The 27360-nt window shown below is 43.6% G+C and overlaps 1 protein-coding gene across 3 annotated transcripts in view; it reads left to right on the plus strand.

Annotated features, from left to right (window-relative positions):
• LOC125443503 (c-Maf inducing protein) overlaps window positions 1-27360 on the plus strand; it is a 149697-nt gene that overhangs the window by 93806 nt on the left and 28531 nt on the right. Inside the window, exons 1-4 of one of the 3 annotated variants that reach the window (XM_048515675.1) lie at window positions 1142-1268; window positions 15137-15298; window positions 18078-18119; window positions 26795-26857. In XM_048515675.1, the coding sequence (XP_048371632.1) occupies window positions 15221-15298; window positions 18078-18119; window positions 26795-26857 (183 nt within the window). In that variant the 5' untranslated portion in view covers window positions 1142-1268; window positions 15137-15220. Of the gene's footprint in view, window positions 1-1141; window positions 1269-11724; window positions 11838-15136; window positions 15299-18077; window positions 18120-26794; window positions 26858-27360 lie in introns of those variants that run through there. The other 2 variants (XM_048515674.1, XM_048515673.1) reach the window with 2 other exon arrangements.

Genomic DNA, 27360 nt, shown 5'->3' on the forward strand with positions numbered 1-27360 from the left:
ACGTAAAATACAGGGGGAAGATTTATTTCTACTTTAGAATGCCAAAGCCGATTATCATTTTTTGAAAAATTCTGCCTGGTGTAAACAAACTCTCCACAAGCAGAAAATAACTTCAACCGAGGGCAGTCTGGTCTAGAACCTCTTTCCTTTCCGAGCCATCTCTACACTTGTTGGGGTTTTTAATGTTAGGGCACTGAAGTGACATTCTTCATGCCTAATCTGAAATAGCAGAATCCCTTTGTATTCTTTCAGGAATCTGCCATCTCATTCTGTGTATGTATGGAGGGGGATTCAGGGAGTTTTTCAAATGGGTTAGAGCTGTACTGTTCTACACAGAGCAATTAATGCAGAGGTGTCCAGATGTTCATGGACTACAATTCCCATTAGCCGCCACTTTGGCCATGCCAGCAGGGGCTGATGGGAATTGTAGTCCATGAACATCTGAAGCGCCAGAGTTGGACACCCCTGAATTAATGGGTCTGATCAGTTCTCCTCTTTACTGTAGCCCTCATGTTAGGGTTCCCAGCACAAACATACTTGGTAATCAAAGGGAACCCCTTTGTTCCTTTTTTCACTAGCAGAAGAAACAGTTGGGTGGGTTCTTATAAAGCTGGCTAGCCAGCCCTGGGGAATCCTCTCAGACTAACCTTTTAAAAAATTGCCACTACCTTCATTTTGAGGGATAGGAGCATGTACATACAACAGAAGACTGATGTTAAAGCAGCAACCTTTCTGCAGAAATCTGAATAGTGGAAGCAGGCAGCAGATAGCAGAGAGAATGCTTTGTGGTCTGTAGCTACTTTAAAACTGAAAGCGTGCAAAAGTGTCTGCTTTAAAGAGCTGTGTACTGCATTTGGTGCACAGCGATTTAAATTCAGAGATTAAATTAGTTTTGGACAGAAACGGCTGTTCCACGATGCGACACTTCCCTGTCAAAACAAGGGAATTGGCGCTGTGAAGTTCTCTTCCCAGCGGCCAGCTGTTTCCTCCTGTTTCTCCCCCTCCCCATCTCCCTCTCTAAAAAAAGCCGCCCCGAGTGCATCGCACATCTGCATTGGGTACCCGAGCCGAGCCGTCCCTGAGGGTCGTGCAGCAGCCTTACTGAAACGAGCACGTTTCTCAGGCTGGGCACATCTCTTTTGCTGCTGACGACAGCGATGATGCAGGTACGCTGGGGAGAGGAGTCTGTTTCACAGCCATTTATGGCGGTGCTGGGCTGAAACCCCAGGAAAATAGCACGTTTTGCCAAAGAAGGGGGAGCAAAATCGGTAGGTAAACAGATTTTTTTTTTGTTGCTGCTGGTTTGTTTTCCCAGCTCTGAAAGGCTATAGAGGATGGGGAAGTGTGTGTGTGTGTGCGGCGGGGGGCTATGAAGAGGAACTGTTGTAGAAGATGGAAAGAATGAAAAGGCTGAGAAATACGGAGTGACCGTCATTCCTTTTAATCAGATCGGGAGTTGTAATTGCTTTGAGTGTGGCTCCGTGGCAAAAATTCGGTCTTGCCGAATTGGAAACTGATTTGAAAAGGAGCCCCTTCCTTCCCTCCACCTTAGCAGATGACCGGCTGATTCGGTGCTGAGTTTTTGAGCTGGCTAGGAGGGAAATAGAAGAACGCTCAGCCGTCTTGAGATATTTCTGGAGTGTTTTGGGACAAGCATTTGCCAATGTGGAAAGTTAGACTGTGTTTGTGTGATTACAGGTATGTATGTGGGTATATATTACACATCTATTTCAACCTTGAGGCAGCAGACGGGTTACCTAGGCAACAGGCAGACTGGTCCTGGTTTTCCCTGCAACAGGAGATGTTTTGTGCCCCTGCAATCTCCGCCTGCTCTACCTTCCTTTGAATACACAGGTCAAAGTACAAGGAGATAAGGCCCTCTTTGCCAGAGATTGCCTCTGTTTTAACAGGGTTAACGAGCACTCAGGCCTAGCATGCTGCTAACAAACAGTGACTTATTTCCACAACTACACTCGATAAAGTGGAATCAGATGTGGCCCAAGAAGTATAAGCAAAAAAAGCAAAGACAGTTCTGCAACATTCATGCTCCAGGGTTGCCGGTAGTTGTCAGAGTTTTGATTTCAAAAGGCAGTGCAGTGTTAGGGTTGGGTGGAAGGATATTACTTGGCAAGGGCAAGGTGAAGATGGAGTTTGGCAGAAATGAGAGTTTTGTGGCTTTTCCAGACTTCTAGGTTGGTTGGACATGGTTTTGCTGGACAGAACAGTACGATGTTGGCTGGCTAGGAATCCTGTGCATGCATTTTCACCTTTGTGTAATCTGGAGACAGTAGGATAGCACAGACAGTTGCTACGCAACCCTTTATGCCCCCCTCTTTGAAGACAGTCAGGAATGGAAACAGAGGTGGCCTCAAATTCCCGCTCTGCCATGAAACTGAAAGCTCTGGACTGTCTGTCAGTCTAACCTACCCCAGAAGGGAAGGCTAAAATAGGATAAACAGCGTGTATTTGCCCCTCCCTCGCGAACTGGAGGAGCAGTGTACAAATTTCTCTGCAGCATTTACATCTCACTTACAACCATGGCAGCTGGTGGCAGAGCCCAGACTGTCATAATTTCCCATAGGATATGAATTCCCAAGCAATGCTTGGCTGATCTGTACGTATGCAAACCTGTGTCCCAGGATCTTGACAACCATACTGATGGGTGTGTGTGTGTGTGTGTTATGGTTGGGATTTTAACTTTTGTGTGTGGGCATGTTTTCATGGGGATGTTTTAATATTGTGCTGTAGTGGGGACGCTTTAATGTGCTGCCTGGAGATTTTTTTTTTTAGTTTGTCATCTTGGGTGGTTGAAGTTAGGGTAACTCAGGCCAAACTTCCAGCCCCCATATGGATGTTGGCAAACCTAGCCCCAAGGCCTGCCTCAACAGAGGATGGAACTTGGTGATTATTTGTATTTTTGAAAATAAAACCTTGATTAGCAGGTTTATTGCTGTCTTTCCCATATACTTTCAAGATATAGCCTGCCTTTAGTGGCATCCTCTTCTGTGTCAGCCACTCTCACAAAAAGAGAAAGATACACACATGGGAAGAATATTCTGGAAAAAAAGGTGGGTTTAATGTGCCTTCTTAAGCTTCTAAGGCCATTGAAATTGATGGTGTTAGAAGGTTATTTCTCTTGTTTAGGATGGCACTGGGGGACAGAAGATTGGAACACTGGACTGTCAGGGAAGAGTTCCCTTGTTTCTAGTTCCTCGCTCTGACAAAGAGAGTAACTTGCTGAAACTTGATATCTTGCAAATTGGCAAAAACTTTACCTCAGTTTGAGCTAGAAGAGATGTAAGTTTCTCATACTCCTCATTGTTTACACCTCCACATAGTCTGCTCTCCACATCGTCCACACAGAGACCTGCTTCATGTTTTGAGAAACCTGATTATGGTAGCCAAAAATGCCGACAAGTTGACACTAATTTATGACGACCTCATAGGGTTTTCAAGCAATATATGGTTACAGGTTGAATATCACTGCCTGCCTCTGTGTGCCAGTTAGGGTTGCCATCTGTGGGTTGAGAAATACCTGGAGATTTGTGGGGAGGAACCTGAGGAGTGTAGAGTTTGTGAAGGGAATGAACTTGAATGTATAATGCTATAGAAGCCACCTTCCAAGGGGGCTGTTTTCTCCAGATGAACCATCTCTGTGGCTTGGAGATTAGTTGCAGTAGAAGGAAATCTCCAGCCACACATCTGGAGGATTGCAACCCTAGAACCAATCCTGAAGTCCTTTATTGGTTTCTCATCCAACCACTAACAAGAGCTGACCCTGCTTAGCTTCTGGGATCTGATTAGATCAGGCTCTTCTGGGCCATCCAGGTCAGGGCACCCTCATTATAGGGCAGTAATTTGACCACTAAGAAATTCCAAGGTTGCCTTCCAGAGGCAGGCAAGGACAAACCACCTGTGTAAGTCTCCTGCCAGGAAAACGGTGCAGAGTCGCCATAAATTGTCAGCAACTTGACATTACTTTACACACATCCACATAATTTCCCAGAAGCTTTCCTCAGAACTCTTTGACAGCTGGAGATGGTCAACTAGTTGCCAGAAATAATCTTATCTACCATTGCTAGACTTTGTCTTCTGTGCCCTGCTTTAAGGGACATTTATGTCCACATGAAAATTTCATTTCATATGATGAAGAAGAAGAGTTTGGATTTATATCCTACCTTTCTCCTGTAAGGAGACTCAAGGTGGCTTACAAGCTCCTTTCCCTTCCTCTCCCCACAACAGACACCTTGTGAGGTAGGTGGGGCTGAGAGAGTTCTGAAGAACTGTGACTAGCCCAAGGTCACCCAGCAGGAATAAAGGAATGCAGAAACACATCTGGTTCACCAGATAAGCCTCTGCGACTCAGGTGGAGGAGTGGGTAATCAAACCTGGTTCTCTAGGTTAGAATCCACCTGCTCTTAACCACACTACACTATGCTGGCCCAACCAGTAAGCCCAACAAGCATAGCCGTTGTGCTTCCACTCACCAGCAGTGAATATTCCCACTAGTTCTCCTTCAACTCCTCTGCATAAACAAGCATTTCATTCAAATCAGTTGTAGTTTGCAAACTGGCCCTTCTCAGCAAAGAAATTGATTATAGAAGCTTCTGCTGAGTGATGTAAAGCAAAGTAAAGTTCATATTATGAGAGCTAATTTATAAAACGTTTAATATTTTTGTCAAAACCATATTGGCGGGGGGGAAAATCAGACTTCACAGATGAACAACCAATATAAACAATTGACAGTATTTTAGGAGTTTTAAAAACAAATAGTGATTGATTTAATTCTGTTGTCTTTATCATTTGTTACACAACACTTCTCAAGTTTTACAAAGTAAAATGGCCTTGTGTTGTTTATTCTGTATTTTGTTAATTATAAATCAGTGACAGCAAAATGATGATGATGATTTGAAAATTTAAAAAATGTCAATGATACTGTATTGTCGAAGGCTTTCATGGCTGGATTCAACTGGTTGTGGTGGGTTTTCCAGGCTGTGTGGCCAAGGTCTGGTAGATCTTGCTCCTAACGTTTCGCCTGCACCTAAGATATCTGTGACTGGCATCTTCAGAGGTGTATCACAGGGGGAAGTCTGTTACACTGGACACAGTGTGTAACAGACATCCCACTGTAATACACCTCTGAAGATGCCACCACAGATGCAGGTGAAATGTTAGGAGCAAGGTCTTCCAGACCATGGCCACACAGCCCGGAAAACCCACAACAACCAGTCCATGATATGCCCTCATCATTCTTGCTCAGGGTTCTATGACTGAGATGCTTCTTGCGGTTGTAGAGGAATTCCATGTAGACAGAGTGCCTTTATAAATAAATTAAAAACCCCAAAGCAAATCTTTCTTTTCCTGTAATAAACAAAATATAGATGTGCCGTGGATGCGTTCAGAACGGCGCCAGGGCCCAAGGAGACACACACTTGCCCAAAGAGGCTGGAAGCAAGACTAGAAAGTTTCAAAGAACACAAAGTGGTTTCCGATCCAAGTGTCTCCTTTGTGGGATGAGTCTGGCTTGATTCGTAATTGCGCTGTTTAGCACCAAGTGCAGCTGGAGCCCCTGTAAGTCTCTCTTATGGAAAAGAGAGTGTGCTTGGTCCTCAGGCACATGGAACTGGGAAAATCAGTCTCGAGACTGCAAGATATGTTTCGAGGCTGTGCCATCTGGCAAAAATGCACACCAGTTCAAGAACCTACAGGTTGCTTGCCTTAGCTAGGAAAATCCCTTCCCTGTGCTGGGTGTATAGGCGAGAGGTGTTGGCTGTCTCCCACCTTGATCCCATTAATTAAAATCAAAAGTACAACCAACAAGGATTCCTTTAATATAAGCTGTTGCAATACATTTTGCAGAAATGGTTAACTATCACCATCATGTCTGCAGTTTTCCCTGTGAATGCTGTAGCTGTGTAGGTCAGCAGAGTGCATGAAGGGGCAACACTCATTGATTGTTTAAGGGCCCAGGAAATGTCATTTGGGCTACATGCTCTTTGGGCTGGCAGCGCCATTCCAAAAGTTTTATAAATAAGGCACGCTTCTGGAAAAAGGTTTGGAAACCGCCATTGAGGCCCTGTAGAAGCATGAGAAGCATGAGGGAAGATACAGAGGCATTTAGCAAGGAGTGTTTATTTTATTTACTTCATTGATCACCCTACTTTCCCCCAATAGGGTCCTAAAGTGGTGTATACAGTGGTGGGATTCAAATAATTTAACAACTGGTTGTTTACAAGCACAATTTTAACAACTGGTTCTGCCGAAGTGGTGCGAACCTGCTGAATCCCACCACTGGGTGTATACTTTCTTAGCGACCTTGCTGGCTCTGTAGTAGTAAAGTGGATATCTGACCCACAAATCCCAGAAGCAGCAAAATCAGGCTACCACAGACAAAATGGGAGTTCCTGAGCATGCTCTGAGAGGCTCAGAACATTGAGGACAATACATACATGGGGTTGCTGAAGCTCAAGATTGTTCTTAGAGGAAACAGTTGATGGGAGGGAAAGTAACATTTTGAATACTTCATCTCCTTCACACCTTGCAAGCCCCCAGCTTGTGAAAATATAGGTAAAGAACTGTTCTGTGCACATCCCTTCTTTATCAAGCTCTCAAAAGCTGAAAAACTTATGACACATCTTACATGGCAAAAGCAAGTGCGCAGAGCAGAGACAAAGTACTTTTGAGTGAATGATTTAAGGTTCCTGGTATCATGTGTTTTTTTTACCTGCGTGCCTCTGTAAGCAAAGTAAATTGTTTTATTTGTGAACACCTGTGCAATGGGGGCACCCTTCCCCCACTCACAATTCCCTGGGTTCCCCATCTTCACCTGACAAAGTCCTTTGTGCACAGGGTATTTGTGATACTAGATCCTCCCCCCGTGTGTCTATGAGCAGCAGTGGCGTAGTGGCTAAGAGCAGTGGCTAAAAGCAGGTGCACTCTGATCTGGAGGAACCAGGTTTGATTCCCAGCTCTGCCACTTGAGTTGTGGAGGCTTATCTGGGGAATTCAGATTAGCCTGTGCACTCCCACACACGCCAGCTGGGTGACCTTGGGCTAGTCACAGCTTCTCGGAGCTCTCTCAGCCCCACCTACCTCACAGGGTGTTTGTTGTGAGGGGGGAAGGGCAAGGAGATTGTAAGCCCCTTTGAGTCTCCTAAAGGAGAGAAAGGGGGGATATAAATCCAAACTCTTCTTCTTCAAACTCTTTATTTTGAGGGCATTATGTCCTCTTTCACAATGGGAGAAAGTTCATCTCATTTGCCAGAATGTCATGTCCCCTCCCATTTCAGCTAACATATAGTAATTAAGGAAAATAAGATTTGTGGGGTTTCCTAGTGCTCCCGCCTGAAAGTACCTAAAATAATAAAGAAAAGTATGTGGAAGTGCCTTTCCACCATCCCCAAGGCAGATGCCTTAAGCACACATTTATCCATAATTAGCAGCAAAATTCAGAATGTATGGAAGGCTAACCTTCAGCATTTCCCACCAGAGAAGTTAAAGGAGCTGAATGTAGACTTTGCTGGTTGGGGCCTACCCTGTAGACGACAAAAGAGGGATTCCCTGCAGAAACTTTGCCATTTTCTCATTTTGCTGGAGCCAACTGTGCTTGCACTCAGCAACAAATCAATAATTTCTGGCACACGCAGCTTGTGGGAAGCCAGTGTACATTTTAGCTGTAGCATTAGCATGTCTTCAGGAACGAGCAGTTCGCTATAGGGAGAGATGGTCCCTAGAGGGAATCCTGTCATGGCTGGAATCTGGTGATGGGCTAGGGATTTACAGGCAGGAATTGGATTTCCAATCAAGGAAGAAAACGTTTTAAGTCTCATGGGTGAAATTTGTCTGGGGTTGCAGATGTAGAGGGCAACAGTAGCAAGAAATGGAAAGGACAGTTTGGAGGAAAAGCGATGGAAGAAAATGAGGAGCCAAAGCTGGATTCCCTCAGGGAGCGTCCCTAATGACTTCACAAGAGAGAGCGCAACCCCCTAGACGACAATTTCCTTTCCATCTGTGCGCATTCAGTGTCCCATCCAATGGCACTAAGATCGTGACAGAGGCTTTGCTGATGTCATTCAGTGCTCTGGGGGCTTGGACATGCGTCTTTACAGAAGCCAGAGTTGGCAAAGTCGGCTTGGAAGTTAATGGTGCGGCATGCTGTGTTTTGGTATTATGAACAACATGCCAAAAAAAACCCCACACCTTATTGTATACCTGACGGTTCTAAAATTATATTTTTGCATCAGTCTTTTCGCTTCTTTCTAACAAGATTCAAGGCAGTTTCCAGCATTATGTTTAAACACAATAAAAACACCACCTGGAAGTGGAATAAAACTATATAATTTCAATGCCAAAATTAGATCCTGTTGCCCCTCTCATCAGGAAAAAGCCATCAGGAAAAAGCATGGTGACACGAGCCAATCTAAGGCTGATTCCGCATGGGCCAAAAACAGCAGTGTGAAAACGGTGTGAAAATGGTGTAAAAGTGTTTAAAACTGTGTAAAAGGGTTTATACTGTTTTCACACCATTTTCACACTGCTGTTTTTGGCCCATGTGGAATCAGCCTAACAAAGCTTCTGAAATATCGTCAAAGTCGGACCCTTCCTGACAGACTCCGGTAGGCTGTTGCAGCTAGCAGTTCAGGCATGAAAAGATTCTTCACCCCAGGCATCGGTAAAAATGTATACGTTTGAAAGGTGAATGTTAATTAGTTGAAAGGTTATAAGTGGATTCCGCTCAGCGTCTTTATAACGAGTTGCAATCGTTATAAACATGCTGCATGGAATCATTCGGAGTTTTCCTTCTCCTTCTGCAAAACCATAGAGACTAGAGGAGACATTTTAGAGTATCGTCCTTCCAAGCCTTGTCCTCCCTGGATATTTCCCCAGAAATCTCCCAGCGTTTGCCAAATCAGGGTTGCGAACTTAGTCACTTCCAAAGGTACACAAATGACCAAGATCAGAAAGGAGGAAGGCCAAGAAGATGTTGAAGAAGGGTGGAAATATGAATAGAACCTGAACAAGAAATATGGAAACTTTAAGATTATTCAGCCTGTATTGGGGCAGTTTATGTATTGTCTTTGGATTTTTGTGCAGCTTCAGTGACAGGATACTGACTACAGAATGGTCTTTAAAGTGTACCTTCTGATTTTTGGGAAATGAAACTGATACCATTTGTTAAATGTTGGTGTTTCAAATTGACAAAATTCTCTACTTAAGATTACACAGAATATCAGTTTTAGCAGGATGGGCCTAGGGGACAGAGCCTTCGCCCACCATGCAGATGGTACCAGGTCTAGTCCTTGACATTTCTAACTAAAAAGGGGTAGCCTCTGGCCGAAACTCTCAGAGCCCCCTGCCAGTTGGAGTCAACCAAACTAGGCTGGATGGACGGATGATCTGATTCACTAGAGCATATGAAGTTTCCTGATACAGAAGTCTCATGTATCTCCAGTTAAGAAAATCTCTGGTAGTAACCTGACTGTAGCGGCTTCCCTCCAAGTGACAAGTCAGGCAGAGAGGATTCCAAGGAACAGGTATGGTTTGACAGCCAAATATAAAATAATAACCTGTAGAGGTCTGAGGCCCCTTCCGCACATGCAAAATAATGCACTTTCAATCAGCTTTCATAACTGTTTGCAAGTGGATTTTGCTATTCCGCACAGTAAAATCCAGCTGCAAAGTGCGTTGAAAACTGATTGAAAGTGTATTATTCTGCATGTGCAGAAAGGACCTGAGGCATCCATCCCACCTCTGAAAGGCAAGTACTGCAAAAGCAAAGCTTAGTTGGACTCCCCTGGAGACTTGTTAAGCAGGTGAGAATTAGTCAGAAACAAAAAAGTGGCACTGAGACAGTTAAAACAGGGAACCAATCCAAATGTACACTGTTATTTTCCACTTTTGGATGTCAGTGTGCCACGTGCTTCCGCTTTCGTCTCCCTGAGCAAGAAAAAAACATGAAGTTCTTTGATCAGAGCATCTCATTTTAAGGGTTAGGAAGACCAGCAGAGCCAGCCACTGAGGATGCTAGAATGGGTTGGCTGAAATCCCTTCCCCGCAAGTAGGCAGGTGAGAAGCTTTTGTTTTGGATCCTTGGATTAATGTGTTTTGAGCAAGTATCACTCCCATCTCTGTACTTACAACCTGTGGCATAAAATGTCCTAGGCCTGCTTTCTACCTTGGTGTGCACTCTTTTCATTCTTTGACTATTCCAGTTGTGTGAATACAGATGACTGATTTGCATGGTGATAACCTCTCATAGTAAAATACAGCGGAGTCATGTGGCAACCTGGTCTACCGGATTGTCCTGCAATGGATTGACTTGCCAGTTGTCTTTTGTGTTCTTGTTTGCATTGTAACCTTGCCCTCCAGTTGTGTCATCCTGCTCATCCCTGTCCAAATTTTAATTCCTTCACATACTTCACAGGGTATGTGGGGATGGGAAAACAGGCTTTGGGCTGCACTCTGTTTATGAAACGTCAGGAAAAGGGCAGAGAATGTCCTGCCATGGCTCATGAGATATATGTGTAGGGTAGGATCATGTGAGATGCCTTGCGTTGCAAGTTTGTAGTGGATGCGGAAGAATGATGCTCCTCTTCGGAGGAGGGGCAGAGGCAGTGGTGGGATTCAGCAGGTTCGCACCACTTTGGCAGAACCGGTTGTTAAAATGGTGCTTGTAAACAACCAGTTGGTAAATTATTTGAATCCCACCACTGGAACCGATTGTTAAATTATTTGAATCCCACCACAGGGCAGAGGCGTAGCAAGGGGGGAAAGCGTCCGGTGCACTGGTGCATCCTCCACCACCCCCCGTCCCGCCCCAGAAGCCCTCTCCTCACCCCTGGAACACCCTGGCCACACCCCCCACAGGGGCATGCGCCCAGTGCGTCGCACCCCCTTCCCCTTGGAGCTACGCCTCTGAGGAAGGTCTGCCTTTGTATTCGTGCACCTTGTACATTGGCCTGTATTTGTACAAATAACAGCAATAAATTTTTTTAAAAAAATCCAAGCATCAGGGGATTGTTAAAAATCCTCCAATGGAGATGCCCAACTTACCTGTGTAATTACATCTGCACTGTTCTAAGTTTCTGCCTGACGCTCTCCCGTTGCCATCACAAAATGGTGATTAAGTTCTGCTGAGTATTCCAAATGTTGTACTGATTTAAAAAAGCATCACGGTCCAGCTTCAAATCCAAGATTACCAGATCTGAAGTGTTGGCAATTCTCTGCTTTCTTCTGGGGAGTGTTGGCAATTCTCTGCTTTCTTCTGCCCCCCTCCCTCCCTTCCTCTGTTATTCAGAATTACTGTAACATTTCATAGAGATAATGGTGCATTATGCAAGCCTATTTAAATGCCCTTTGGCCCAGAGAGCTGGAACTGAGCGAGAAAGAGACATTGATCGTTCTCTTCTTACGACTCTTGCGCTGTGGGAGCCTGGAGACAGATTGACCCCTCCATTTCGAGCAATATCTTCCAGGCATCTGTACCAGCCGTTCCAAGCCTTTCCTTCCCCCCGCCCTTTCACTATCGGGCAATTTGTTCCCCTCCAGACTTCCGTCATTTCTTCTCCTGTGAACAGCAGCACTGGAAGGCTTTACATTTCTCTTGAGGAAAAAAAACATTTACAAGGCTTACAGTGGGTTTAGTAAGCCCCTGCTTCCCCCCTCCCCCCACCGTTTTTGGTTTGTGTATTTTAAAAGAAAAGTTGCAAGGGACAGTTTGACAGCTGCTTTCGTAGGTCTGTGGTCTTTTCACCCAGTGCTAGCTGTTTTTCCCACGCTGCTCCCCGGTTGGATTAGAACAACGACGCTGGAGGTCGGCTGCACAAATGGATACTGAGGTGCGGGGAATGAATGGTGGGGCGAGGTTTTTGGTGCCTTCACTGCCTCAGCAGTGCAGCTGGCTTGTTGCGGTCTGCGCTAGGTCTCCATTCTGAGAGCGTCTTGTTTATTTCATGGTCCGGTTGGCTTAAAACAGCTGATAGATCAGCTTGCATCTATCTACCTTTCCTCTCCAGTTTGCTTTCATTCACTGCTTTTGTGGAAACGTTAGGAGTTTGTGCAGTCTGTGAAAAGGATGTGCTTGGTCGATTGTGTTCGTTGCTGTTTGTTGCAATAGTTAATATCTTAGAAGTTGTTTTTAGAAGCATTTTTCTTTTAGCAGTTCTTGTTAGGAGAATTTGCTGTAAGTGCTGTAAGTATATGTTTGCAATGGCTGTTGACAGAATCTGTATCTGTCGTCCCTAAGAGGGTAGAAGATACCTTGGATATCTAAAAAAGATCATTTGGGGGAAGAGCAAACAGAAGCTTCTTGACTTCTCTAAAAACGGGGTAGTGGTATTTTTAACTCCTTGTATATGCTTACTATTTATTAATAATACTAATATATGTATGTTTTAAAATACCTTCTCTTTTGCTAATAGATAAAATAATCAACCGCCAGTCATAAGGATGACAGGAATGTATTGTCGAAGGCTTTCACCTCTGGATTCAACTGGTTGTGGTGGTTTTTCCGGGCTGTGTGGCCGTGGTCTGGTGGATCCACCAGACCACGGCCACACAGCCCAGAAAACCCCACCACAACCAGATGACAGGAATGTTTCCAGCCTCTGCTTTCCAATACAAGTTTCACTCTCTTCAAGGGGTTGTTATTTTAAAAAATCAGGGGCAAAATGTGAATGGCATCATCGTAATAAAGATGTCTGCTCTGATCCAAAATTCCGCAGGGCTCCGAAGACGTAGAGAAAATTCTGGATGAGTAGGAGCTCACTGTGTTCATCCATGATGGAGTCTATCCCTTGATTCAAACTCGAGCAAGTAGATCTTTGCCACTGGGGGTCAGTAAAAGAAAAGTGGGCTTGAGGTCCATTGCAGTGCCTCTTCAACTCGTACTGAAGCGTTTTGGATGTAAATGTGTTTAAATGCTAGATTTACCCAACAACCAGCAGGGGCTATCTCATGGATACCAGTGTGGCAAGGCCTACTTAATTTACTTTAAGACCACATGTGTTATTCTGTTAGTTCTGTTTCTTAAGAAACAAGGTAGGTCTGAGAACATGTGAGATGACTGCTCCCATTGGTTCCAGTCCTATATGTGTTTGTGTGCAGTGTGTTAATGTATGAGTAACTTTGTCTTTCACTGCTGTTGCTGATTTAATGCAGCCTCAGGGAGATCAATGGTTTCTTCAGGCAAGATGTCCCAGTGTGACCCTAGATCCCCACTGTGGGGTATGTGAGAGAATTATAGAAAGAAGGAAGGAGAGTAGCCAATGATTGTTGAAAGATGGGATCGGTGCTGCCACCAATAGGCCACCAAGAAGTGAGGGAAGCAACACATGATATATATTGTGCAGAACAAGATTGGGGCACATATTGCTGGCTGGCTGGTCAGGGCATGTTGTATTGTGGGAGGGTCACACTTGATTTTCTCCTGTTCATCCAATGTCTCTAAAGTGATGGCCGCCACCTCATTTTGGAAACCCTAACCAACATAAAATTTAAAATTGCATTTGACGGTTCGGGGGGGGGGGAGGTGGAAGCCCATGTGTGCTACATTTTATGACATTCTTTATTTAGGCTTTCCTGCCAGACTTGTGACACCACTCTTTTGTCTCTCTGTTTAGACATACAGCTGTTTAGGCATACAGGAAGACTGTGATTAAATCAGCCACCATGGTTTTTCTCAGCTTGGTTTTTTCAAAATGCCAGTCACGGAAGCCAGAACCTGTGCTTTAGTCTGCTCAGAATTCTGTCGCCTTTCCATCTTCTCTCTCTACCCTCTATTTTGCTTCCTTCTACCTTTCAGGGTGACGAAATACCTGTGCTTTTTAGTACATTATTATGATTAAGCATAAAACAAGATGCTGCCTAGAGAAGGAATTGATTGATGGGCACACAAACACAGATCGGGCACGGAGGGTTCTCAAAAGCACAGGGTGCTAGCCAGTGGAAAACTGATCTTGTCAGACTGTGAGATGAGCACAATAAAGACTTGATTGGCCTCTGTACCGCAAATGATAAAATGACTACAGCAAACGCCTAGGGAAGAAGGTTTTGAAGGAAGTATTGCCTGTTCTTAGGCTGGTTCATCCATGTAAAGGCATGAGGGGGACAGAGACATCAAATACATTCTTCCACAATAGATTCAGAGTTATATTTTGATACATACATCTTGATTTCTTGAATCGTCTGAAAATCAGCCTTTTCAAATGTCATGTTGGTTGAAAGTTGGGTCATGAGCTGTACCTCTTAACAATGTCCAGCACCCAGCGAAAAATAACCCAGGAGGCTGCAAAGAATAGGAATATGGGAGTTCCCCTTTCTCACATTTAAATAAACCTCAGGTTAGGCAAACAGACATGGCTCAGTGGCAGAGCATCTGCCTTGCACATGGAAAGCACTGGGTTCAATCCCGGGTATCTCCAATGAGGTATTAGGTGATATGAAAGACCGATGACCCTGAACAGCCATTTCCAGACAAAGTAAACAATATCCACCTTGGTCCAAGTTGGTATTAGCTATCTTCATGTATAGGGAAGGAGAAACTGTCATTAAGCCAGCCTTCGGCACAATTTTCAGTTCAGCTTTTTTCAAAAGGGCGACCCCAGTAACTTATATATGCTTGCAGAATGCATGGGGAATGGTAGTTCACATTTACTGTCTCAGTGACGCCTGGAATAATTTTGGATGTAGGTGTTAGGTTACTGTTAGATCTGCTACCACTTTTAAGGTATGGTGTCTGTTCTCTCAGAACTGTGGTTCCTTCTGCACATGCAGAATAATGCACTTTCAATCCACTTCCAATGCACTTTGCAGCTGTGCGGAATCGCAAAATCCACTTGCAAACCATTGTGAAAGTGGATTGAAAGTGCATCATGCTGCATGTGCAGAAGGGGACTCTGTCAGCCCATGCAGAAAAGGGTATTGGCAAATCACCTCTGGACTTCTCCTGTCTTGAAAACCCTGCTGGGTTGCCGTATGTCAACTATGGCTGGCTGACGCTTTCCACCACCAGGTTCAAAATGCAGAATCTCTTTTGTTTGAATAGCATGTGGAATGTTGCATGTTTTTTGCCGTTTCCTCGTGGTGACTGAATCTAACATCTGCACTTCCTTTGTCTATTTATAAACTTCCTTTCTAGAAAAAGATATACAAGTATAAGAAGGTGCTGAGCAACCCAAGCCGCTTGGAGGTTGTGCTGAAAGAGATTCGAACGTTAGTGGACATGGCGCTGACGTCCCCTTTGCAGGACGAATCCATCCATCAAGCTCCTCTGGAGATTGTCTCCAGGTTGCTCTCGGAAGTAAGTTCTTCCTGATTTTCTTTGTTGCCTTTTTTCTGTAAAAAAAAACTTTTAAAAATCCAATAAAACTGTACTTCGTGTATTTTAATCGCTGCAGTCAGCTGATGTGTTGGGAGGAATAGATTCCCCTGAGTTGTTTTGCAAAACTCAAGCTTCCTTTGTGAGATGGCTTGTGAACCATGAGGTCAGGGAGGCTCTGAACAAATTTGCGCCCTTTTCATGGAGGGGTGTGTGTGAGAATGAACGTATCAACCTAACAAACACCAGAGGGTTGTTTTTTTGTGAAGATAAAATTGGAAGAGAGGAGACCAGTGTGGTCAGCTGATATAGGTTTCCATCAGGGAGAAAAGCAGGGTATAAATATATAACTCCCGAACAGCTTATAGAGCTAGTATTATCCACTAAAGGGGAAAATACATCAGTTGGTATCTTAAAAGATACAGGATGTGGATGAATCCTAGTTATGTACACAGAAGTCATGGTGATTTCTTCAGGAAAAGCTAAGCACCTGCTTGATTCATTAATTAAAATCAGAGGGACTTCAATGAGAAAGGACTCGTTTGTCAACAGACTCATTTGTCAGCAGATGAGGCAAAACTTCTAAAAACTCAGTAATTGCTGGTAGCCTCAGTAAGAAAAAAGTGGATCTTCTACTTTATCGTAAAAATATGTAGTGGTAGGCTATGCCATCTCTCACTAGGGCATCCAGTTCCACTAGTGAATTAGACCCACCACAGGAAAGTCCTGGCTGTAAACCCTTGGGCTGAGTTTCATCACAGCCCAGGGGAGTCTCCTTGGTTGCATGCTCTCTTATGTCACATACCCGATGTCCTAAAGTGTGGAAATTGTGGGCTAAGCACATGCAAGAAAGGCCTGGACCTTTTTGTGCATGCCAGAAGTACATTGCCGAATCCATTCCATCATCTGCAGTGAATTCCAAGGTTTGGATCCACAGCATTTCCCAAGCGGGAGCAGAATGGTTCTTTCAAGCCTAATTCTGGTGTTCCTTTATTCTCTTCTCAAAACATTCCCTGTGCGTTGAGCCTCAAAGATATAAACCCTGCTTATGTGGAGCCTGAAAGAAAAAGAAAAACCGACCAACAGTTTTTAAAGTGTTTTAAGGACATGAAATAGAGTGACACATTCCAGAAGGCTTTCAAAAACCAATTCCCAAGAGCCGGTTAAAAGATTTGAAGCAATTTGTCTGAAGGTAGCCTCTTCTGATGATTAAGTGTTTGGTTTCATATGTCCAACATCGCCACGCGGGGGAAAAAAATGGAGGGGAGCGTGCATTTGTCAGCAGGGGTTTTGTTGTTGTTGTTGTTTTTAAATTTGTTTAATTAAAGCCAGATTTTCTCAGCTCTTCAGGAAATATGGAAGCCTTGCCGAACTAATCATACCTCAAACGTTCATTGTGAAGTACATGATGTCATTGAAAATTAGCGAGTAAAATCAAAACATTAGTATCCGTAGAGGCTTGCTGTCTATTTGCCTGAGGTGAGAAAGAATCATCTGCAGGTGTCCAGGCAGCGGATTTAAGCTAAATTCAAGAGAGTTGGTTCTTTATTTCTGTTGTTTGGCTGTTAGGGTTGCCAGCCTACCATACCTCCACCCCCCCCCCCCGGCCTCTGGCAGGGCAGGGGCGGGGGGTAGGGTTGCCAGATCTGGGTTGAGAAACCCCTGGAGATTTTGAGTGGTATAAGTCTGAGACCTGTGCCAGGGGCATTCCTGACTTGAAAGCCCAATTGAAGTTGACTAAAGTGGGCTCCATCCCCAGGAACACCCCTAACTCACCCACAGCCTCTGTGTCCAGATTTAGGCTGGCTCAGCTGTGTGGTGCACAGGGTTTGCCTCTGAGTTTGTTACCCTGCTGGTGTAAGTGCGACTTGCGCCAGTGGGGTAGGCAGATACACCAGCACACCCTGTGCCGGTTCCAAGACAGATTCGCCCCTCCCCGGATTGGGCTGTAGGATGGAAATGGGTGACTGTGCATAGCTTCCTTACTGAGTACATTTGCAAAAAATGTAATAATTGTAACAATAACAACAACAACAACAACATATGCTAGGTTCTTGGGAAGAATCCAATATGCATGAAGGCCAATATTGACTGAAGATCTGGTCACTGTGACTTCATAAAATAATGATAATGATGATGATGATGATGATGATGATGATGATGATAATATTTATTTAATTAAGGAAAGGGCACAGTTACATCTGTCAATTTCATCATCATAGTGTCTTATCCTCCCCTTATTGTTTGTTGGAGGAAGCACCACTTGAGTTGGAGGGAAGGCTTCAAACATTATTCAGTAGAGTGGCCAGATTGGGTAGAATCTACCATAGTGGAAAAAATGGTCTTCACCTACTTCCTTGCCATCAAAGGAACAATATGATCCTCTCTAACTAACTTTGACATGTCCCTATCGTATCTGCTTTGGCCCTTAATTAAAAGGTCAAGTAAGAGAGCCAGTGTGGTATAGCGCTTGGAGTAGCAGTTTAGGATGCAGGAAACCCAGGTTCAAATCCCCTCTCTGCCATGGAAATTTGCTGGGTGACTTTGTGCCAGTCACACACTTTAGCCTAATTTACTTTACAGTGTTGTTGTAGGGATAAAATGGAGGAAAGGAGAATGAAGTAACCCACTTTTGAGGAGAAAGGTGGAGGTCTAAGATAATTTTAAAAATTCATATTGCAAAGCTGCACCAAATGCCTCATTGACCTTGATTTCAAAAAATCAGGTTTTCACACTAATTTTATTTTGGGTTTTTTTTCAGAATACCAATTTAACCACTCAAGAACATGAAAACATTATTGTGGTAAGTCAAAAGAAACATCTTTTTGCCAATCAATGTCATATTAGTTTCTTTTTCTTGATATTCCTATTTACTTTGCTTTTCTTGTCTCCTTGGATTCCTTGATTGTAATGTCTGCTCAAACTCAAACTTTTGACTATTTCATAATCAAATTCGCAAGTCAAGGTGTTACTCAAAATGCTGGGGACTGCCCCCTCTTAGAGTGGGGAATTAGCGAAGGGCAGACGTGGGTTATCAAGAGGTTGGGCAAGCTCAGAATCTTTGTTGTCAGAGTTTACGAAAAGTTGCTTTTGCAATAAATCTTCAAGAGAACAACTTTCTTAAAAGCAAAATAATAAAACTACAAGTTCACAGTAACCAAAGCACCAGAACACACCCACAGTTCTAGGGTATATTTAGAGTTAAGTGGATAGGTTTGGAAAAGTGAAGGAATTTGAGGATTAAATGGGCAATATTACCTGTTCCTGAAGGAGGAGTCTGGAAAAGCAGAGTCCCAGTGCCTGCACTGAATTTCAAGAAGAGGAGGGGGATGGCATACAGTGCAACTGAACCAAAGACTGGCTCAGAAGTACTGGACACTGAGTATTGGGTGAGGGGCTAATTTATAGGGAAGGTTGGGTTCTCTAGCAATGCTGAAAAAGCTTAATCTTCTTGGAGAAAGGAGCATCCTTTTCTTCCTAGCAAAGAGGAACACTACACTTAAGTGTTGGGCAATTAATCTAATGATTTGAGCAGTTAGTTTAAATGGCTACACCTAGGAGTGCCCAAAAGCGTGAAGGGAGTTGATTCAGTTACAGCTGTAAAACAATGGTAATACAAATAAGGTGGTCTTTAGAGAAAAGCTAGCCCAGGGGTAGGGAACCTGCGGCTCTCCAGATGTTCAGGAACTACAATTCCCATCAGCCTCTAGGGGCTGATGGGAATTGTAGTTCCTGAACATCTGGAGAGCCGCAGGTTCCCTACCCCTGAGCTAGCCAGAGGAAGGAACTAAGATTAGTATGGTGCTGGCGGGCACACCTTGGAGCAAACACATTAGCATGCTCTTTGTCTTTGTGAGGCAGATGGTCCAGGGCTGGAGGTGGAAACAGGCTTCCATAGCAGAAGTATTGTCTTTGTTTTAATCCTTTCAGGAAGGGTGAAGCAGGTGTTTAGCGAGGCAAATATGGGTGAAGGCAAGTCCAGACAAGATTTACTGTCCTTGTGGGTACAATAACCAGTGCAGGAAAATAGCACTTTGGTACTGCGCTGCCAGGCACCCTAACGGTTGGCAGGATGGGTAGACATAGGGCTTCTCCATCCACCATGGGTCGGTCTGGAAACAAAGGGAGAAATTATAAATGGACATGAAATGTTTGTGTTGTTTAGAACAACTGGTCATTTTGTACTTGTGCCAGAAGGCATCTTTTAGACTATCTATTATTTATCATTTGTTGTGGTTTGACCCGATACAGAATTACTGATTTATGAGCAGGGACTTTTTCTGAAATGAAGCTGCTTGAGTACTTGCGGGGGGGGGGGGCAGGCTTGGAGTAAGTGCCTTCGAAGCTGATTTTGGATAATCTCTAAAGTGGCTGAATCTCAGCATCCCCGGAGAGACAATATAGTGGATAGAGCTTGAGACTTAAGAAGAAAGGTGGAATAAAAATGTTGTAAATTCAACTCGCAAACATAATTTAGGCTTCAGGCCTTCTTTGAAATATTTTTTGAGGAGAGGGTTGCCAAATGTGCAACATTGGTTGAAGTGGTGAAGAGTGCTCCAGTTCATGAAAGCTTCTGTAATGATCCTATTAAATGCAGTCTAATTAGCTTATTGTACGGGGCTGAAGTCTGCTCAACATACTAGTAGATTCTTTTATGGAAAATCAAACATGAGGTTCTAAAACATTATAGATGAAACTTAGCTGGCTTTATTCAGAGGACAATCTAAGGAATTATGCGGCTCTCCAGATGTTCAGGAACTACAATTCCCATCAGCCCCTTCCTGCATGGCCAATTGGCCATGCAGGAAGGGGCTGATGGGAATTGTAGTTCCTGAACATCTGGAGAGCCGCAGGTTCCCTACCCCTGATCTAGAGAATAAGAAAAGAGATATCAAGTGCATCTGTTTCTTACTCATGTATGATGGGTACCAAATCAAAATTCAGCTTTTCAGGTTACACAGTTCTTTGCTTCATAAAATATGTAGCAACTCTCCTTTGATCTGTAGGTCGTACAAAGTGTACAACAACACCTTCATTCCCTGAGGCAATCTTGCCAGTACATACAGATCCAGTGACTCCAAAGTCCAAACTCCTAAATTTGGGGCTCCTAGATTCTTTTAATGAACCAGGTTTCCAGTGATCTAAAGACATACAGATTACTGTCTCTTGTTGGAAATAGGTCAACTTGATATATGACTGTGAGGGGCCCAATTTTATCTTCCAATCTAAATTTCTAAACTGGCACACCTTCAAAAAAAGTAGCTATTATCCCTGCCACCTCTCTCATTCTGTTAGATAAGACCTTGCAGTGGTTAGGAGCAGGTGGACTTACAAAACTTCTTTCCCTTACTCTCCTCACATCAGATACCTGGTGAAGTAGGTGGGACTGAACGAGTTCTGAAGAACTGTGACTGGCCCAAGGTCACCCAGCAAGAATGCAGGAGTGTGGAACAAATCTGGTTTACCAGATAAGACTCTGCTGCTCATGTGGAGGAGCAGGAAATCCAACCTGATACTCCAGATTAGAGTCTACCTACTCATCGCTGCATGGCACTGGCTCTCAATAATAGTTCCACACCAGTACTATCTCTTTTGTTCATTTCTTCCTAGGGTTCTATCTTTAAAGATAGTGGTGGCACTGGAAGTTCATGCAGGACCACTAAGGTTAATTATCAGGACTGAGGGAAGCGTCCATGAGGGTACAGGTCTTTTGTTACTTGGCCTTGGTTGCTAGGTACTACACTGCCATGGGAGGGGCCACAGCCATGGTGGAACCTTAAAAGAGCAACAACTGGAGTGGTATGATAGCACCGGAGAGCCAGTGTGCTTTAGTAGATAAGTGTTTGGATTGGGACTGGAGATACCCTGGTTGAGAGCTCAATTCAACCTTAAAGTGTCTTTGGGTCAGTCGCTCCCTTACAGTCTAGCTTATCTCACAGGATTGTTGTAAGAATTATGGCCCAATCCAGAGGCCCAGGTTCTGAGTTGACATCCAGTCCCACTTCTGGTAACAGTTCCAATCAAAGAAGTTAATGATCTCCGGTTAGCTCGTTAAATGAAGGGAGGGGAATCACTATTCCTCTTCTCCTCAGAACCAATATAAAAATCGTAATGGTGGCAGCAATTTATCAGAGAGGTGAAAATTGCCTCTCCATCATTCTAATTTAATTTCAGCTGCGGGCGATTTCCAGGAGACTTGCTCAGTAATCTAATCTAGGATGTTGCTGTCACCTGATCAGTTCATGCCTCACCAAATCTTCCAGCAAAAAGTGACACAACAGCGAATCTCGCCAGGTGTGAATTGCACTTAGCCATCACTCAGGAGTCCACTTTAGCCGGGTGGTAGTCATGGCAATCAATTTCCAAAGCAACTGTTGCATTTCCTTTCAATCCCAAACAGTACCTAGGCTAATTTGTGCTTTCAGTTAATACCTAACATCAGTAGGCAGAATGTGCTGGGGGTGGGGTGGAATGGCAGGGAGAAATGATTCCAGGAGACAGCAGCGGCAAACCCCCGAGCTTCTGTTGACACACACAAAAAAGTAGACTGGGGTGAGAAAGAGGTATCCAAGATGGCAACTGTGGTTCCTGTGAGTGGCCAGCCAAAGGCAAGGTGCCTGTAGTGATCTTAGTAATAGGAATTAGTAGGGATTGTATTCTTAGAAAGTAATAACATTTGGAAGGTGGTGGTGATGGGGTAATCTGGACGTAGAAACTCTGAGATATTGCTTCTCACAAAAATCAGAGCAATTCCATTTTACATTTTCTATGGGGATGTCTCTGGATCAGCTTGAGAGATGCATTGTAGAGTGCCATGCTTCCCAGGCATATGTAGGCCCTGATATGGATTGGGACTGTTACATACAGTGAGAAGTTGCTTAGATCTCACCCTCCCCACCCCACTCCATACTCTTTTCCTCAATTTGAGATGGTCCTGAGGAGCTATTTGCTGGAGGGAGAAATCAGTGTTCCCTATCATAACTTTAGCCCTGGCAGTTGTTTTATGTTACACAACACCATGTGGTGCTCCAGCCAGGGCATAGGAAGCCTTGGAAGACATCGCATCCCTTGGAGCATCTGCGGAGTGAACTTTGGAAATTTTGCAGAACCTCCCTTCCTGACGCCCTTCAGATTTTGTCTTTGATCGAAACCGAATCAATTTGAAACCAATTTCAAATTCCTGGAAAAAGAAAGGGATTGTTGGATTTCAGAGAGAAATTGCCTAAAGAGGAATTGAGAGAATTTCTCTTAACCACGCTACTCCAGACAAATTGGGCAATGATTAGAAGACAGCTCCACTTGTTCAAATTCATTTTTCCTTTCACGCATGAAACTGCCTTATACTGAATTAGAACTTTGGTCCATCATCGTCAGAATTGTATTCTCAGACTGGCAGTGGCTTTCCAGAGTCCCTGGCAGAGATTTTTAACATTGCCTACTATCTGGTCCTTTTTAACCTGGCAGGGACTGAACCTGTGACTTTCTGCATACCAAGCAGACAGCTGAACTACAGCCCCTCTTGTCATTTCTGTGGTGTTTTTAGTCACTTGAAAGCCTGGTTTCTGTGGTATGGAAGGGAGGCTTTGGAGGGCTAAGGCATGGAACCAAAGTGTTACAAAAAATGTGTGCGAACTGTCTACACTGTTGTGTATCAGGCGTTCTAATTTTTAAACGGATACCAGGAATCCCTTTGCTGGATGACAGAAAAGCCCCAGGGCCTCCTCCCTGCGCTGAGAACCCTTTGTTCTAGAATTATATTGTAATTTCCAACGGGAGACCACATCGACATGATTTCATTACGTGCACTGTATCAGCCATAACCCCATAATGCGTTTACGGCATGTAACTGCATTGAGTTGCCTAGTGATGGGCAGAGAGGGATGAGCTCAATGATGGGGAAACAAAACGTTTGCTTTGTTTTGTTGGGGGGTTGGGCAGGGAAGTAAAACTTTAGGAGAGCCGGGAAAGCTGAGATGCTTCCACACGTCCAGCTGTCTTTTTACTGCAGGCATTTCTGAACCTTGCACAGCCTCTGCAAATATGGCAGTGTGCTCTCTGTTGGGCTACTCTTGAAGGCGAATCAGAAACCGCAGTTGGTTCAGAATGAAGCAGCCCGGCTTTTGTTAGGGGCTTGTTTGCCCAGGCTAGCCCAATTTTGGTATATCTCAGAAGCTAAGCAGGGTTAGTCCTGGTTAGGACTTGGATGGGAGACCACCAGAGAAATCCAAGGTCGCCATGCAGAAGCAGGCAATAGCAAACCATCTCAGTTCTTGAAACGCTACGGGAACAGCAGCAAATTAGCAGCACTTCCCATCACCACAGCCAACGGGAACACCTCTTGCCTGTTTTAGAACAGCTACGTTGGTGGCCAATTTGTTTCTGAATTCAACTTGAGATGCTGGTTCTCACATTTAAGGCTCTGCATGGCCTAGGACTTACATATCTCAAAGACTTGCTTTTTCCATTCATTCCTGTGCACCAATTGTGGGATTTTACTTGCCTCCTTTTAGTTATTTCCCCCACTGCCAGTGACTGGGTTGGCATCTAGTAGAGACTACTCCTTTTCTTCAAGGGCTGATGTTGTGGAACAGGCTCCCTGAAGAAGTGAGCAGGCATAGTCTGTAGTTTATTGGAGATGTTCTAGGGCAGTTTTACCTATGGACTTCTAATACGGTTTAAGCTGCAGGCATTTTCTTATGGAGGAGTGTTAATAGGATGTTACTGTGTTTTATATGTTTTGGATCTTGAAATCATATGCCACCTGGAGCCACAAGGGAAAGATGGGGTATAGATACCTTGCAAGTGAGTTCAAGTTTGTTCAGTTCTAGATGGGAGGACTTTAGCAATTTTAGATTGGCTGCTTTGAGTTCGTCAGTGAAAGGCACGTGGAATTTAAAGCTGTGCAACAAACATTTTTTCTAGCCTTCACATCCGCTTGATACCCATGCTGGTCATTTTTTGTCAGAAGAGAAAAAGAACTTCATGCTTCCTAATTTGAAAAACATGTTTGATATATTTACTTAGAGGCAATTCTTAATTCAGGTATTTATTGAATGCCTGCTAACTATTAAGTAGATTAAAAAAACAGTAATATTACATTTTTTAAAATATAGAGAAAGAATATATAATATCAAGATGAATAGCAGGGTCATGAGACTAGGCAGTAATGTAAAAAATAACGAACCACATTCATGTATAAAGGGAAGGCAGATAATAAATGCGTTCAATCAAGATTGGTGTTTGTTCATTGTTTCTTGTAAATGAATTAAATGACTAATGTGACTGAGAGAAGGAACTTCTGTATGTTATTGCATTATTGTTATTTCTGTGATTATGACTTCAAAAAAAATAAGGAGATTTTTTAAAAAAAACGTTTTGTAAGTGGCTCTTAAGGAGTCTGACCAAGATATATGTTGTGGCTAGGCTTGGTCAATACCCTAGAAATTCGGTAAAATTCGGATTCGAATTTATTCGGGCATAAAATTATCTGTATGCCCAAATAAGAAAAAAAACATATTCAGATATACCTGAATATTCGTTCATATTCGGGCGGGACGTATTCGGCTGACTTTCGCCTGAATATGCCTGAATTAGCCCAGATTCAGGCCGAATCTGGTATTTGTTGCACCCGAATCTCCAAGCCCAGTTGTGGCATTCAGTAAACTTCTGAAAGTTACCCATGTTTTTCAGATTTTGAAAAAACTGAGGTTCTTTCTTCAAATTCACTATCATATAACATGTCATATAACTTGGGCACAATCTACTTGGCCCATGGGTGAGCAAGCATTCACAGTTTCTGGTGTGCAGACATTGTGTAGCACACCAACTGTGGCATGCAGGAATCTGTGGACTGGGGCTCTCCCCCCAGCAGAGGAGTCCAGGGAGCCTCCAACACACAGCTTGCAAGAAAGAAGGAACAGGCCCCCTTATTTCTAAATTAAACGTATCTGAAGGGGTGAAACTCAGTTCCATAAAGGCGGACACTGGCTTCAGATCCATGAAGATATTCCTTTGAGCAAAAGTGGAGTGGGACTTATTCTGTGAGGGGAACTCTGCTTCCCTTTGTTTTTTGTTCTTCTGACAAAGGCAAATGGAACTCTGAGTGCCGCTTCTCTGGTCTTTTGGGAAGGCTGTCTGCTTTGGTGGATAGCCAACGTACAAGGTTATCTGATTAAATGTTTGCTCATCACTTTTTAAAAAAAACACTTAATCCTTTTTGTAATTCTTGTCAAACTGCTCGATGGGGGAGCTTCACGATTGCCACAGGGCCACGCCAATCAGCGTTATGCAAATCTGAGCCGCTGGTGAACTTGGTCCCAGAGAGAAAATAATAAATGTATTATTTGTTTATCTAAAATATTTATGCTGTGCCTTTCTGGTGGGGGGGGGGACAGAATCTGCCCACAGTGAAGCGAATGTATTTGCACAGCAGGCTATTCCCCCAAAATATGTGTGTCTGTGCAAAACAGAGCTGCATCTTACCTAGTATAGTAGGTCTCCCATTGCTGCCTCCTGGCCCTCACTACTGCTTGAATGAGTGGTGGGAGGGAAACAAGGGGGGGGATCAATTTTTTACCTGGAAGTGATGTCATAACATCTTATGCTCCACTCCCAAATGCCCCTGGGGGTTGAGCAAACAGGCCTAATAACCCTAGTAAGTAGCCTTAGATGGCCTTGAGAGGGTGGTGTCTATCAGATGCCATTAGCCATGTTTGCTAATTGTAGCCTCTATGTTCAAAAAAAAGTGTTATTCCATCAGCTAGGAGCTAACAACTAGGGGACACCATTGTATACTTATATCATTTTGTCACTGTCTATTCTCAGACACAGAATGGGACACAAGATAGAGCTTGGTCTTTTCCTGAAAGCAGTTATGTTCTCAGAGCAGCAATCATCTTCCAGTGTGATGCTGATGAACGAACATTCACCCCCAGAGTTCATTAGACGGACTCCATACTCCAAACAAGATCTGCTCCATATCTTTTTCTCCTTCCCCCTTTCATGGATGTTTTTCTCCTCCAGAAAGTTGGAAGAAAAAAGCAGATACCGAAAATGGGCTGTCTGAATAGATCCTGGAAAAAAGAAATTGGTCAGGATGATGAGGCCGATGAAAGACTCCTTGTATTAAGCCATTTTTCATCCATCCCTGAATCGAATGCTCACCTTACCCAGAGACCCTTAACTTTTTTGGGATGGGTGGGTATGCTTTACTGGAATCCAGCTGCAAGCCCATTATCACAATACATGACGTTTCAAAAATAAAATGTTTTTGCTTGTACGCCTCATGAGAATACATATCTGATTGGGACTGTGGTGGATTATAAATTTGTTCCAGGCCTCAGTGAATGATGCCAACCTTATCTGACCGAGGGGGCCTCTTAGAAAAATACTAGGTTTTGTTCCTTTTTAAGATCTCTTTCTTTGTCCTGATTCAGGAAACTAGCAATGTATAAACTTCTTGTTTCCTTTTATTTTTAGGCAATTGCTCCCTTGCTGGAAAATAACCACCCACCTCCAGACTTATGTGAATTTTTTTGCAAGGTATCTTTGCAAGGTTCTTTTTAAAAAATCTGACGTGTGGTATCTCATTTATATTTGGGTCAAATCCACGCTCTAGACTTAAAACTGATTCACGGTACAGTCATAAGCAAAATGGTACCCTTCTAAATCCCTTGAGGTCAGTGGGCATAGAATGGTGCCACTCTGTTCTGAGCTCTGCTGATAACTGCCAGTCTTCTGGGGAACCCTGGGTATTGTACTTTCTGGAGAAAGTGGCAAGGTATTTAAAACTAAGAAGTCTGAGCTCTTTGCTAGACTGTAATTCCAAAGGATCTTTAGAGGAAACCATGGCAGGAAAAGAGCTAAGACTCAAAAAATCATTCATACTATTCTGATTTATGTACATATGCACATTTCAACAGCAGGAAATATTTAATAAATAGTACACTGTGTGAAATGGAAAAGCAGACAAGTTAACATTTTGGTAGCTTTGGAGCACAGCTCCAAATAAGATTGGATCTAAAATATTCCAACTCGTTAGTTAT

The sequence above is a fragment of the Sphaerodactylus townsendi genome, linkage group LG14 (assembly GCF_021028975.2).
Source record: "Sphaerodactylus townsendi isolate TG3544 linkage group LG14, MPM_Stown_v2.3, whole genome shotgun sequence".
Lineage (NCBI taxonomy): Eukaryota > Metazoa > Chordata > Lepidosauria > Squamata > Sphaerodactylidae > Sphaerodactylus > Sphaerodactylus townsendi.